The sequence below is a fragment of the Saimiri boliviensis genome, chromosome 16 (genome assembly GCF_048565385.1).
Source record: "Saimiri boliviensis isolate mSaiBol1 chromosome 16, mSaiBol1.pri, whole genome shotgun sequence".
In the NCBI taxonomy this organism is placed as follows: Eukaryota; Metazoa; Chordata; class Mammalia; order Primates; family Cebidae; genus Saimiri; species Saimiri boliviensis.
Genome location: NC_133464.1, coordinates 88048743 through 88063345, shown reverse-complemented (window position 1 = coordinate 88063345; position 14603 = coordinate 88048743). Strand labels below are relative to the sequence as shown.

At 37.9% G+C, this 14603-nt stretch overlaps 1 protein-coding gene across 6 annotated transcripts in view; it reads left to right on the top strand.

The window, feature by feature from the left end:
- The window catches only part of ZMYM2 (zinc finger MYM-type containing 2), a 127392-nt gene that overhangs the window by 37967 nt on the left and 74822 nt on the right, over positions 1-14603 (top strand). For all 6 annotated transcript variants that reach the window (XM_074387944.1, XM_010332154.3, XM_039473201.2 and 3 more), the window contains 3 exons: positions 9638-9923; positions 11496-11661; positions 13140-13352. In XM_074387944.1, coding sequence (XP_074244045.1) covers positions 9638-9923; positions 11496-11661; positions 13140-13352 — 665 coding nt within the window. The remainder of the gene's footprint in view (positions 1-9637; positions 9924-11495; positions 11662-13139; positions 13353-14603) is intronic.

Here is a 14603-nt window from a genome sequence, read left to right as displayed (position 1 = left end):
AAAAGACTTTGTTTTAAACAGAGACAGAGCCTTGCTCTGTCACCCAGGCTGGAGTGCAGTGGCCCAATCTCGGCTCGCTGTACCCTCCACCTCCTGTATTCAAGCGATTCTCCTGCCTCAGTCTTCCAAGTAGCTGGGATTACAGGCGTCCACCACCACACAGGGCTAGTTTTTATATGTTTAGTAGAGATGGAGTTTCACCATGTTGGCCAGGCCAGACTGGTCTCAAACTCCTGACCTCAGGTAATCCACCTGCCTTAGCTTCCCAAAAGTGTGGGATTACAGGCATGAGCCACTGTACCCCGCTGTATTTAGATTTATTTCTCCTTTCTTGTGTTTATTATATTAAATAAATTTAATTAATTTTTTGAGACAGGGTCTGTCTGTCGCCTAGAGTAGAGTACAGTGGCACAATCTCAGCTCACTGCAACCGTGACCTCTTGAGCTCAGGTGATTCTCCCACCACAACCTCCAGAGTAGCTGGGATCACAGGCGTGAGCCACCATGCCTGGCTAATAAAAAAAAAAAAAATTATTTGTAGAGACAGAGTGTCACTGTGTTGCCCAGGCTGATCTTAAACTCCTGGGTTCAAACAATCCTCCTGCCTTGGTGCTGGGATTCTAGGTGTGAGCCACCATGCCCAGCCATTTTATTTTTTATTAAGAGTTGGCTAAGGTTTTATTTTTCTCATGTTTGAAGAAAGCTAAACATATAGTCCTTTTTTTCTCTTTTCTAAAATCACTTTAAAGTATGATTGACTTGCAAAAGGCTGTATATATTTGATATATACAACTCGATGATTCCATGTTTATTTTTGACTGTGTATCTAATTTTAGCTTTCAGTTAGCATTTTATTACTCTAAATTTTTAAAATTATTTTTATTTTTCAGAGGTATAAATATCAAGCAATACCTTTTTATGTTTGTGTTTATATTTATTTTTTTAGAGACAGAGTCTTGCTCTGTTGTCCACCCTGGAGTGCAGTGGTGCAATCTCGGCTGACTGCAACCTCTGCCTCCTTAGTAGCTGGAATTATAAGTGTGTGCCATCACACCCAGCTAATTTTTGTATTTTTAGTAGAGGTGGGGTTTCACGATGTTGGCCAGGCTGGTCTCGAACTCCTGACCTCAAGTGTCTGCCTGCCTTGGCGTCTTAAAGTTCTGGGATTATAGGCGTGGACTACTCTACCCAGCATCTCCCCTCAACTTTTTTTTTTTTTGAAGGTTGATAGATTTCTTGACTATTTGAAATTGTTTGCTATGAGCAGCTTTGTTCTGTGAAAACATTAAAATGTGGAAGTTATAAGAACTCTGTGCTAGCCTGGACAACATGGTGAAGAAATATAAAATACTGAAAATACCAAAAGTTAGCTAGGCATGGTGGTGTGCACCTGTGGTCCCAGCTACTTGGGAGGCTGAGATTGCAATGAGTCAAGATGGTGAAGCTGTACTCCAGCCTGGGTGACAGAATGAGACCTTGTCTCAAAAACAGAACTCTGTAACTTTTTCATGTCACATCTGTGGATGTCTGTCTCTCTCTTTCACGTCTCTTCCAATTTGTGTGTGTGTGTGTGTGTGTGTGTGTGTGTGTGTGTGTGTGTGTATCTGCCTCTCACATACCTCTTTCTGTGTCTGTCCCACTCTGTCATAATTTTAAATACATTATCCTAGGGATTGTGGAGAATAACGTGAAGTAACTAAAATCTAGGTAGTGTAGAATGCTCTATGAATTGCCAGTTATTTTTCTTATTTGTAATGTCTGATTATTGAAGACTGCTTGAAAAATCTATAATTAAAAACAAGAGGTGGTACCAAGCATGGTGGTTCATGTCTGTAATCCCAGCACTTTGGAAGACCAAGGCAGGAGGATCACTTGAGCTCAGGAGTTTGAGACCAGCCTCTGGGCAACAGAGCAAGACCTTGTCTCTACTAAAGAGAAAAAAAAAACAAAAAACTAGCTAGGGCAGGTTGCAGTAGCTGAAGCCTGTAACCCCAGCACTTTGGGAGGCTGAGGTGGATGGATCACCTAAGGTCAGGAGTTTGAGACCAGCCTGGCCAACATGGCCAAACCCCATCTCTATTAAAAATACAAAAATTGGGCATGGTGATACATGCCAGCTGCTTGGGAGGTTGAGGCACGAGAATTGTTTGAATTTGGGAGATGGAGGTTGCAGTGAGCAGAGATTGCACTACTGCACTCCAGCTTGGGCAACAGAGTGAGACTCCTTCGCAAAAAAAAAAAAAAAAAAAAAGAAACTAGCCAGGCCGAAGCTGGAAGGTAGTTTAAGTCTGGGAGGTCAAGGCTGCAGTGAGCTGTAATTGCACCACTACCCTATAGCCTGGGCAGCAGAGTGAGACCATGTCTTAAAAAAAAAGAAGGAAAGAAAATAAACAGAGTGGAGCCTGATGGTGTTGGGTATGGAGCTTTTGAAGTGGGAGGATTCCTTGAGGCCAGGAGTTGGAGACTTGTGCTGTGTGCTGGTGCTTGTTAATGGCCAGCACACTCCAGCCTGCACAACACAGTGAGACCCAGTCATAGTCCTTCTAAGTAAAGATGACCACTGTCAATGCTTTAAGTGGCTTTTAGTCTTTTTTTTTTTTTTTTTTTTTTGTATTTTGTTAACCTAGTGGAAATGCAGATTGTGTAGTTTTGTTTTCTGTTTTTTTCCTCCCTTAATATTGCACTGCATTTTCTTATACCATTAATATTATTTATATACATTTTAATGGCTCCACAATGGGTATGTATCATTCCCATATTTGCCTTTTACATTGTTTTCCGTATTTTGCTGTTGTAGGTCTTTGATGAAATACTTGTTCACATTCCTGATTATTTCCTTAGAGTATGCTCCTACAAGTGAAGTTAATGGGCTAAAGGATATGATTTGCATGCTCCTAATGATTTTTCATTTAAAAATACATACCTGGTATATAGTGCTGTTAAATATGTCCCTTATTACCAGTTTTGAAATTTCTTGTTACAGCTAGGAGTGGTTGTTCACGGCTGTAATCCTAGCACTTTGGGAGGCTGAGGCGGGTAGATCTCCTGAGGTCAGGAGTTAGAGACCAGCCTGGCCAACATAGTGAAACCTCATATATACTAAAAATAAAAAAAATTAATTGGGCATTGTGGTGGGCACATGTAATCCCAACTGTTAGGGAGGCTGAGGCAGGAGAATCGCTTGAACTCAGGAGGCAAAGGTTGTAGTGAGCTGAGATCGCGTCCTTGTACTCCAGCCTGGGCAACAAGAGTGAAACGCAATCTCAGAAAAAAAAAAAGTTCTTATTACTTCTAAAACCCCTTGTAGGTAGGAGTGTATGTATGTATGTATGTATGTATGTGAATGTATGTGTGAATTTGTATGGGCATTTTTAATGTACAGAAATATATTGTCGTAATGCTTTTTAGAAAGCTCTTAGCAATATATACTGTTATGAACTGTGTATCAGTCTTTAATTGTAACCGTGCCACTTAAATAGTGCTCAAATTGGTTTAAAATAGCTGTTTTTTCTTTCTTGTATGTAAAAATAAGAAGATAACATTAAGTCTTACTGCTGAGAATCAATCAATTAATTAATGGTACATGTAATTCTAACCTGAGATCATAGCATAGGTGCAGTTTTGCAACCATTCCTGCCACTTTTAAAAATACCTAGCAGTAGATCTTGAAATTTTGTTCGTGTCACCATATGCATGTGAAATTTGTCTACTTTGTATTTAGCTCAGTTCCAGTTTTTCCTCCTTAAGTAATTGTTTTTAAGAATATTCTTGTGTTATGTATCTTAGAATACTTATTTCTTTAGGAATATAACTGGATCAAAGAGATCCTGTCATCCTAAGATTGTGTTCCTATTTACTCAAACTCTGTAAACTAGTCATCAGAAAAACTGTACATAAAGAGACATGAATTGGCTCTTGGATTTATATGCTGATTTTATTTGTAATAGAGAATAATGGATGCAGAGTTATAAAATCTTGGCTATTTATATACCAGCTATCCTATCATGAAGTCCCTTGTATGAAATTCAAGGTTTAGACAAAATGATTAGGTCTTTCCTATTTCTAAAATTTTTTTTTGAATGTTGGAGGAAACAAAAATGTAAAACTAGGGCAAATGTAAATTGAAAATAGAGAAGCACCATTTTTTTCAATGTCAAGGCAGTAGATGCCCTTAAGTTTTAATATGCTTCTTTAACTATGTATTCAAGTGACAAGCCTACAAAATAGAAAATTCTGAGGCATCAGTATTTGTGTGGGAAAGAGCTGGTTTTTGTTTTTGTTTTTGTTTTTTTTTTTAGATATGTTCAAGAATAATTTTTTTTTTTTTTTTTTTTTGAGACGGAGTTTCGCTCTTGTTGCCCAAGCTGGAGTGCAATGGCGCGATCTCGGCTCACCGCAACCTCCACCTCCTGGGTTCAGGCAATTCTCCTGCCTCAGCCTCCTGAGTAGCTGGGATTACAGGCACACGCCACCATGCCCAGCTAATTTTTTGTATTTTTAGTAGAGACGGGGTTTCACCATGTTGACCAGGATGGTCTCGATCTCTTGACCTCGTGACCCGCCCGCCTCGGCCTCCCAAAGTGCTGGGATTACAGGCTTGAGCCACCGCGCCCGGCCAAGAATAATTTTTTGATTGGAGGCCTTTTTCCTTTCATAAGATGGAATTACCAGTTCTAGTGATTTTCTTTCTCATTGATTAGATTTTTACCCATTTGTTAAAACCGGTCAGTTACTGTGATGAGAGCTAGATGATAGAATTCCAGAATGTATTCTTTAATTAAAGTTTGATTTTTTTTAATTTTTTTTTTTTTATTTTAACTAAACAGTGTTATAGAGACAGGTAAAATCTGAATAGGGATATTTTAAACTAAGGGATACTACAGAGTCAGGTAAAATCTCAATAGCCCCTTGAAACCATTAGGAATGGATCAGAACCAAAAAATCCTTTTTAAAGTTTTAGTGGTAAAGAAGTGTTCCCAAGCTCTGGTTATATTGTGTACTTTGTATGCAAGGAAGATAATTTTTTTTCCTATGGAAGGGCAGCTTTTATATATGGAAGTTGAAAATTCAGGAGAAACTAGAAAGGAAAAAAAAAATTATGAGAGACCACAGTAGTGGAAATTAGAAGTGGTAACCTGAAAACTTGCAAAATGAAGATAGGTTAAGGTATTGGTAGTACCATGAGAGGCCTGCAGAACAGGAACTAGTACAGCAACCTGGAAACTTCCTGCTAAATACCAAAGAAGCTTAGCCGGGAAGAGAAAAGATGTCCTCTAGCATTAATAGTTATCACACCTCAGTACTGTGCTGTGCTGAACCTTTGCAGTGGTAGGGTAATTTGACGTTGGATTGGGTGTACCTCATTTTATAGTGCTTTGTTTTTATTGTACTTCACAGATAATTGGTATTTGACACAAATTTTAAGTCTTTTGGTGCCACCCTTCCAACAGCATGTGGTCACTTTGTGTCTCTGTGTCACATTTTGGTAATTCTCTCAATATTTCAGACCTTTGTATTATCGTTGTATCTTATGGTGATCTGTGATCAGTGATCATGGATGTTACTATTGTAATTGTTTTGGATGCCACAAACTGTGCCCATATAAGAGTGAACCTAAATGATAAATGTGTGTGTTCTAACTCTCCCTCTTGTTGGACCTCCCTATTCCTTGAGACACAGCAGTATTTAAATTAGGTCAATTAATAACCTTTTAATGGTTGCTAAGTGGTTAAGTTAAAGGAAGAACCTCACATCTCTTGCTTTAAATCAAAAACTAGAACTGATGAGGCTTAGTGAGGAATGCATGTTGAAAAGCCTAGAAAGGTTGAGAGCTAGGCCTTTTGCACCAAACAGTCAAATTGTGAATGCAAAGGAAAGGTTCTTGAAGGAAATTAAAAGTGCTACTCCAGTGAACACAGGAATGGTAAAGCAAAATAGCCTTTTTTTTTTTTTTTTTTTTTTTTGAGACAGGGTCTTACTCTCTTACTCAGGCTGGAGTACAGTGGCTTGAACTTGGCTCACTGTAGCCTCTGCCTTACAGGCTCGAGAGATCCTCCCACCTTGGCCTCCTAAGTAACTAGGACCATCAGAATGTGCCACTATGCCTGGCTAATTTTTTAAAAAATATTTTTTGTAGAGACAGGGTTTCACTATGTTACCCAGGCTGATCTCAGACTGCTTAAGGGATCCACCTGCCTCAGACTGCCAAAGTGCTGGGATTATAAGTGTGAACCATTGTGCCCGGCCATAAAACAGCCTTATTGCTGATGTGGAGAATGTTTAAGTGGTCCGGATAGAGCATTACACCAGCCACAACATTCCCTTAAGCCAAAGCCTTACCCAGAGTTAGGCCCTAACTGTGTTTCAGTTTTATGAGAACTCAGAGAAATAAGGAAACAAAAGTTTAAAGCTAGTAAAGGTTGGTTCATGAGGTTTAAGGAAATAAACCATCTCCATATCATAAATGTGCAAGATGAAATTATAAGTGCAGACATAGAAGCTGCAGCAAGTTCTCCAGAAGATCTGAGATAATTGATGTAGGTGGCTACATGAAACAATGGATTTTCAGTATAGACAAAACAGCTGGCTGGCTCTCGTTAGTGGTTAATGTAGTTAGTGACTATAAGTTGAAGCCAGTGCTCATTTACCATTCTGAAAATCCTAGAGTCCTTAAGAATTATGATAAATGTACTCTGCCTGTTCCTTATCAGTGGAACAACAAAGCCCAGATGACAGCACTTAGGCTTACAGTGTGGTTTACTGAATAGTTTAAACTCAGTGTTGAGACCTTCTGCTCAGCAGAAGTGATTCCTTTTAAGATACTACTGCCCAATACACCTGGTCATCTAAGAGCTCTCATGGAGATGGACAGAGAGATGAATGTTGTTTTCATACCCGCTTCCACCGTAATGTTCATTCTGCAGCCTGTGGATCAAGTAGTAATTTCGACTTTTAAGTCTTATTATTTAAGAAATACATTTTGTAAGGCTGTAGCTGCCATAGATCGTGATTCCTCTGATGGATCTAGGGAAGGTCAATTAAAAACCTTCTGGAAAGGATTCACCATTCTCAGTGCCCTTACAAACGTTTGTAATTCATGGGAGGTGGTCAAAACAGCATTATTATTATTATTTTTTTATTTTTTATTTTTTGAGATGAAGTTTCACTCTATGCCTATGCTGAAGTGCAGTGGCATGATCTCAGTTCACTGCAACCTTCACCTCCTGGGTTCAAGCGATCCTCCTGTCTCAGCCTCCCGAGTAGCTGGGACTACAGGCACATACCACCATGCCCGGCAAATTTTTGTATTTTTAGTAGAGGCAAGGTTTCACTATATTGGACAGGCTGGTCTTGAACTCCTGACCTCATGATCCTCCTGCCTTGGCCTCCCAAAGTGCTAGGATTACAGGCATGAGCCACTGCTCCTGGCCAAAACAGCCGTATTAACAGGAGTTTGGAAGAAGTTGATTTCAACCCTCACAAATGATGGTGAAGAATTCAAGACTTTAGTGAAGGAAGTAATTGTAGATGTGTAGTGAAAAAAGCATGAGAACTAGAATTAGAAGTAGAACCTGAATGAGGCCAGGAATGGAGGTTTATGCCTATAATCTCAGCACTTTGGGAGACTTGAGGCCAGGCATGGAGGCTCGTGCCTATAATTCTAGCACTTTGGGAGAATGAGACAAATCGATCACTTGAGGCCAAGACTACCCTGGCCAACATGGTAAATCCCTATCTTTACTAAAAATATAAAAATTAGCCAGGTGTGGTGGCACACACCTGTAATCCCAGCTGCTTGGGAGGCTGAGGTACAAGAATTGCTTGATTCCAGGAGGTGGAGGTTGCAGTGGGCTAAGATTACACCACCACACTCCAACCTGGGCTACAGAGCGAGACTGTCTCGAATTAAAAAAAAACAAAGTAGAGCTTAAGATGAGCTTGAATTGCTCCAATCTCGTGATAAAACTTGCACAGTTGAGGAGTTGCTTTTTATGGTTGAGCAAATAGAATGGTTTCTTGAGATGAATCTGTTCCTGGTGAAGATAGTGTGAACATTGTTGAAATGACAACAAAGGATTTAGAGTATTACATAAACTTAGTTGATAAAACAGTGGTAGAGTTTGAGAAGATTGACTCTGATTTTGAAAGAAGCTCTTCTGTGGGTATACTGCTGTCAAACAGCAGAAGAGTTCATTGATGGGGTAAACATTGTCTTATTTTAAGAATTTGCGACAGCCAACTGTCAGCCACCATTGTGATAATCAGCAGCTATCAACATTGAGGCAGGGCCCTCCGCCAACAGAAAGATTACAACTTGCTGAAAGCTCAGATGATTAGTATTTTTTAGCCATAAAGTATTTTTAAGTTAAGATATATAGATTTTTAAAAGATATAATATATTGCATACTTAATAGAATATATTATAGTGTAAACATAGCGTTTCTTGTTAAACCAAAAAAAATTCCTGTGTCTTGCTTTATTGCAGTATTGGCTTTATTGCAGTGATCTGGAACTGAACCAGAAATATTTCTGAGATATGCCTGTATAAATTGACTTAATTCCATCATTTCTGTTTACTTCCTGTGAGATTATGTGTTATATTTAAAGGCCATGAAACTAAACATATATATGGGAAAGCTGTTCTTAAAAACCTGTTTTGGAAATAATTATAAACTTTATTAGACTTCTGTTAAATTTGTCAAAGGCTCTAGTTAGGATTTTATTATTATTATTTTTAGATAGAGTCTCACTCTGTTGCCCAGGCTAGAGTGTGATAGTGCTGTCTTGGCTCACTGCAACCTCTGCCTACTGGGTTTAAGCGATTCTCCTGCCTCAGCCTCCTGAGTAGCTGGGATTACAGGTGCCCACCTCCATATCTGACTAATTTTTTTGCATTTTAGTAGAGATGGGGTTTCACCATGTTGGCCAGGCTGGTCTCAAACTCCTGACTTCATTATCCTCCCACTTCTGCCTACCAAAGTGCTGGGATTACAGGCGTGAGCCACCTTGCCTGGCTTATTACTCTTTAATGTTGATATATGTGTTCCTTGCCTAAAGTAATATTCTATAAATACATGAATACTTTCTGCTTAATAACTAGTGACATTTTAAATGCTTTCTATATGCTAGTTATTATGCTTTATTATGTGTCTTACCTCATTTAATGTTTACCATTAGTATGAGGTTGATAACCATCTCAAGCACTCTGAAGAGTAAGGCACAGTTTAAGTAGCTTCCCCAGTCTTGTAAATGATGGAGCTGGAATGTGAACTTTTTTTTTTTAATTAAAAAAAAAATTGACAAACATTGGATATATTTGTATATATTGTGTGCAACATGTTTTGAAGTAGATACACATTGTGGAGTGGCTAGATTGAGCTATGCCTTATCTGACATACCATTTGTTTATGGTGAGAACACTTAAAATCTAATGTTAACAATTTTTAAGAACATAGTGCATTGCTACTGTGACACCCTTACTCCAAAACTTGTGCTGTATACCTCTCTGCTGCGTTGCTGTTCTATTAACATCTTAAACTTGTACAAAATGGAAAGTTAATATTTCTCTGATATAAATTTTGATATGTATAAACAAACACTTGTTTAATTACTCTTTCTTGTGCATTTTGTTTTTAAGATTCTTGGATCTCCCAGTCAGCTTCATTTCCCCGTAATCAGAAACAACCAGGAGTGGACTCTTTATCACCAGTGGCCTCACTTCCTAAACAGATTTTCCAGCCTTCTGCTCAACAGCAACCTACTAAACCAGTTAAAGTCACTTGTGCAAACTGCAAAAAGCCTTTACAGAAGGGCCAGACAGCTTATCAACGAAAAGGATCAGCTCACCTCTTTTGTTCGACCACCTGCCTTTCTTCCTTCTCTCACAAGCCTGCTCCAAAGAAACTCTGTGTTATGTGTAAAAAGTAAGGTTTACCTTTCAACATAATTCTGTATAGTTGAATTTTGGTGTTATAAAATTTTAAGAAAAGTGAAACTCAGATTTGTAATACATTTGGAAACTTCCCTTATCAAGTCCAGGTGATACATGGATAAAAGGCTTCCTGTTAGGATAGGCATTGATTTAGATAGGTCCTTATAATTAATTTTGTCTGTAATCTCCATTGGACGCTTTGATTTTGTAGCAGTACATACTTATTTACATGATTAATGAGAGAATTTTGTTCTTCTGGCCAAATAAAAATGCTAAGCAGTTTATGTGTGACTCTGTATTAACATTGACTAAATTTTACACTATCTTCAGATCAAGATTATAAAATTGGCAAGTCTTTGGATTTTATATGTGTTTGTTTTGAACATTAAGTCATTGGAAATAGTATTTCTATACTCAGGTACCAGTTTTTAGCTAGCCTTAGAAAGACAGGATCCTCTCTTCTGTTTTTTCTTTTCTTTTTTAAGACGGAATCTTGCTCTGTAGTCAGGGCTGTAGTACAGTGGTGCAAATCTAAGCTCACTGCAGCCTCTGCCTCCTGGGTTTAAGCAATTCTCTTGCCTCACCTTCCTGAGTAGCAGGGATTACAGGCTTCCGCCACCATGCCCGGCTAACTTTTGTATTTAGTGGAGATGAGGTTTCACCATGTTGGCCAGACTGGTCTTGAACTCCTGACCTCAGGTGATACACCCACCTTGGCCTCCCTCCCAAGGTGCTGGGATTATAGGCATGAGCCACTATGCCCGGCCTTCTTTTGCTGTTTTTTTGATCTGGCTTCACTGGTTAAAAATCACTGGAATATGGTATGTTACGTGCAAGGTGAAGCCTTTCTGTACCGTATTTTGGAGCAGCTCAATTCTGTGAAGTTATTTTTAGATCTTGAATTTTAGAAAGGGCTTAATGTTCTGTACATGTTTAATAAACTCAAATACTAAAGCAATTGTAATGCAGATTACTTTGCAGTAGTAAACTTAAATACTGCAGTATAGAATCTTGAAAATCAGAATAAAAGGTAAACTTGAAAGGACAACATATTATCATTTTCTAACATTTCTATTTACAGTTGGAAAGTCATGTTAATAGTGGGGGAAGTTATTTGGGGATGGGTGGGTGCGTATATTTTAGTTTAGTTAATTCCCCTAGAATGTATGCCATAGTCCTATGACCCGGGTACCTCATGTTTTCTACTTATCCAGGGGAGGGAATTGAACAGGTTATACCTCAGTATACTAGTCCTTAACATTAATTCCATGTAACTATTAACAACTTTTCTTAGTTTTCCCAATATTTGAAATCCTTTTTAGTGAATTTAAAAACAAATTGGATAGTGACAAGGATTTAACAGTATAAAATATTTTTGCTTCTCAGTCTTTATTTTTAAGAGTTCTTATTTTATTATCAAGAATGTCTAAATAGTAAAAATGATTTATTGGATCCAAGAATGATGTTTGATTTGCAGGATTTAGTCTATAGGAATAAAAACTGTCACTTATTATATTTGATTTCTTTTAAAATGGAATTTTAATTTGTATCTCTGATTTTTCAGAGATATAACTACAATGAAAGGAACCATTGTTGCTCAAGTGGATTCAAGTGAGTCCTTCCAGGAATTCTGCAGTACATCTTGTTTATCTCTCTATGAAGACAAACAGAATCCTACTAAAGGAGCTCTAAATAAATCAAGATGTACAATCTGTGGTAAACTAACAGAGGTTTGTATTTTTACACTTTATCATGTAGTTCTAATAAATGGGATTTTTTTTTTTTTTTTTAGATGGAGTCTTGCTCTGTTGCCAGGCTGGAGTGGAGTGGCTCGATCTTGGCTCACTGTGACCTCTACCTCCCAAGTTAAAGCGATTCTCCTTCCTCAGCCTCCCGAGTAGCTGGGATTACAGGCATGTGCCACCATGCCCAGCTAATTTTTGTATTTGTAGTAGAGACGGGGTTTTACCATGTTGGCCAGGATGTTCTCTATCTCTTGGCCTCATGATTCACCTGCCTTGGCCTCTCAAAGTGCTGGGATTACAGGTGTGAGTCACTGGGCCTGGCCCAAATAGGAATATTTTAAATTTCATTTAAGAGCTATTAGATGGTCTTTTATCAGTATATAGTTCTATAAAAATGAATATATATATATATATATATATATATAAACAAACTATCTTATAAATATCCTATTATTTAACCTGATTCTCCCACAGGATCTTATCTTACAGCAACTATCTTTTTATGTAATCTGATTCTCCCATAGGATGATTTAGGAAGAATCATTGTATAAATTGCCTTTTTTTTGCCTGAGGTTGGGAGCACTTACAGATAAAACCATAGTGTTGGGGTTGATTTTTGTCATTTAAATATGTTTATTTAAGCAAGTAGGCAGACTACACAAGAAATACTGCAAATAATTTTGCTGAGAAGTAGAACAATCGGAGGGAATATTTTTTGATATCTTCACGTTTTTAATATTGTATTAAATACAAAGTATATATACCTCATTTGAATTATTTATAATGTTTCTCCCCCCTCATTTTTCTAGAGAAATGTACTTTATTTATAGTTTTTAAAAATTAGTCTAAAAACTTTTAGTCTATGAGCTTTAATATCACTATTACCTAAACTTGGTTTTCTATCATCTTTTGATGCCTCTAGAGAAGTTTTTAGTGATGTCATTACAAAGCAGTGATGGTTTTTTTTTTTCTTTTTTCAGTGCCATACATATGTTCCTGTGTGTATAAAAACAATTTAAAAAATTACGAGATGGGACCAGGATTGGTAGCTCACACTTACATAATCCTAGCACTTTGGAAAGCCAAGGTGGGAGGATCACTTGAGGCCAGGAGTTTGAGATCAGCCTAGGAAACATAGTGGGACCCTGTCTCTACCTAAAAGAAAAGAAAATTAATTAGGCATGGTTGTGTGTGCCTGTAGCCTCAGCTACTCGGGAGGCTGAGGTGGAGGATCGCTTGAGCTCAGGAGATTGAGGCTGCAGTTTGCTTTGATCGTGCCACTGTACTTTAGCCTGGGTGATGAGTGAGACCCTGTCTCTTTAAAAACAAAAGTGCATGGTTTTTTCTTTTCTCCAAGCAAGCCTTATTGGGACATCTTTGTTTCTATTCAGAATGCTTTATTATGTAGCTACTTATTAAATTGATCTGTTTTGTTAAGATTTTGTTTATATTTTTTCTTTTAGATTCGCCATGAAGTCAGCTTTAAAAATATGACTCATAAGCTGTGCAGTGACCACTGCTTTAATAGATATAGAATGGCCAATGGTTTAATAATGAATTGCTGTGAACAGTGTGGAGAGTACTTGCCCAGTAAAGGTGCTGGAAATAATGTTCTGGTGATTGATGGCCAACAGAAAAGATTTTGCTGTCAAAGTTGTGTCAGTGAATACAAACAGGTAATTCATGTTCTAATAAAAATTGGGCATTCTTTATAATGTCCTTGAAAGTGCTGCAATAGTTTTACTCTAACAGTGTTTATTAACCGGGTTTGTCTTAGAATTTCATTTAATTTCATTATTATTGTCATATCATGGAGCATACTGAATGCATATTGCTTTGTACTGTTAAAGCTGAACCAGGGACCATCTGTATTTCAGTATTCATTTGAAGTAGGCCATCTCCACGATATAATGATGGAGTTAAGTCTGGATAAACCCATTGTAGGTTAGAAATGTCTTAAAATGTACTTTTGACCTAGATATTTTCAACTTAGAATGGGTTTATCAGGATGTAACTCCATTTTTAAGTCAAGGAACATCTATATATGTAGATTATTGGCAGTACATTTAAGGTTTTACATATAATAGTAAATGCTATCAGACTTACTTATCTTTTGAATTTATTTCTTTTTGCGAGTTGGAGAGGGGCTGCAAATATTAATTTTCAAACTTTTAAAGCTCAGCTTTGAAGTGGTCATACTGTTTATATTTAAATTTTAAGGTTAATGTTATTTTATTTTATTTTAGTTTTTGAGACCGAGTTTCACTCTTGTTGCCCAAGCTGGACTGCATTGATGCAGTCCTGGCTCACTTCAACCTCTGCATCTTGGGTTCAAGCGATTCTCCTCCTTTAGCCTCCTGAGTAGCTGGGATTACAGGCGCATGCCAAGATGCCCAGCTAATTTTTGTACTTTTAGTAGAAACGGGGTTTCACCATGTTAGCCAGGCTGGTCAAACTCCTCATCACAGGTGATCTGCCTGCCTCTGCCTCCCAGAGTGCTGGGATTACAGCTGTCATCCACTGTGCCCAGCTAGGTTAATGTTATTATAAGGACCTTTTGATTCCTAGTTTTATTCCATTGCTCATTGGAAAAATACTCTGTGTGATTTCAGTCTTCATAAATTTATTTATTGTTTTATCAGAAGTGATTATTGCTTTAAATATCTTTTTGGTATCTGTGGAAAAGGTTTTATAAACTTTCTCCTTCTTGATTTTTTTTTTTTTTTTTTTTTTTTTGGAAACAAGTCTCGCTCTGTTGCCCAGGCTAGAGTGCAGTGGCATGATCTCAGCTCACTGAAACTTCCGCTTCCTGGATTCAAGCGATTTTCCTGCCTCCGGTAGCTGGGATTATAGGTGTGCACCACCATACCGAGCTAAGTTTTGTATTTTTACTAGAGACAGAGTTTCACCATGTTGGCCAGGCTGGT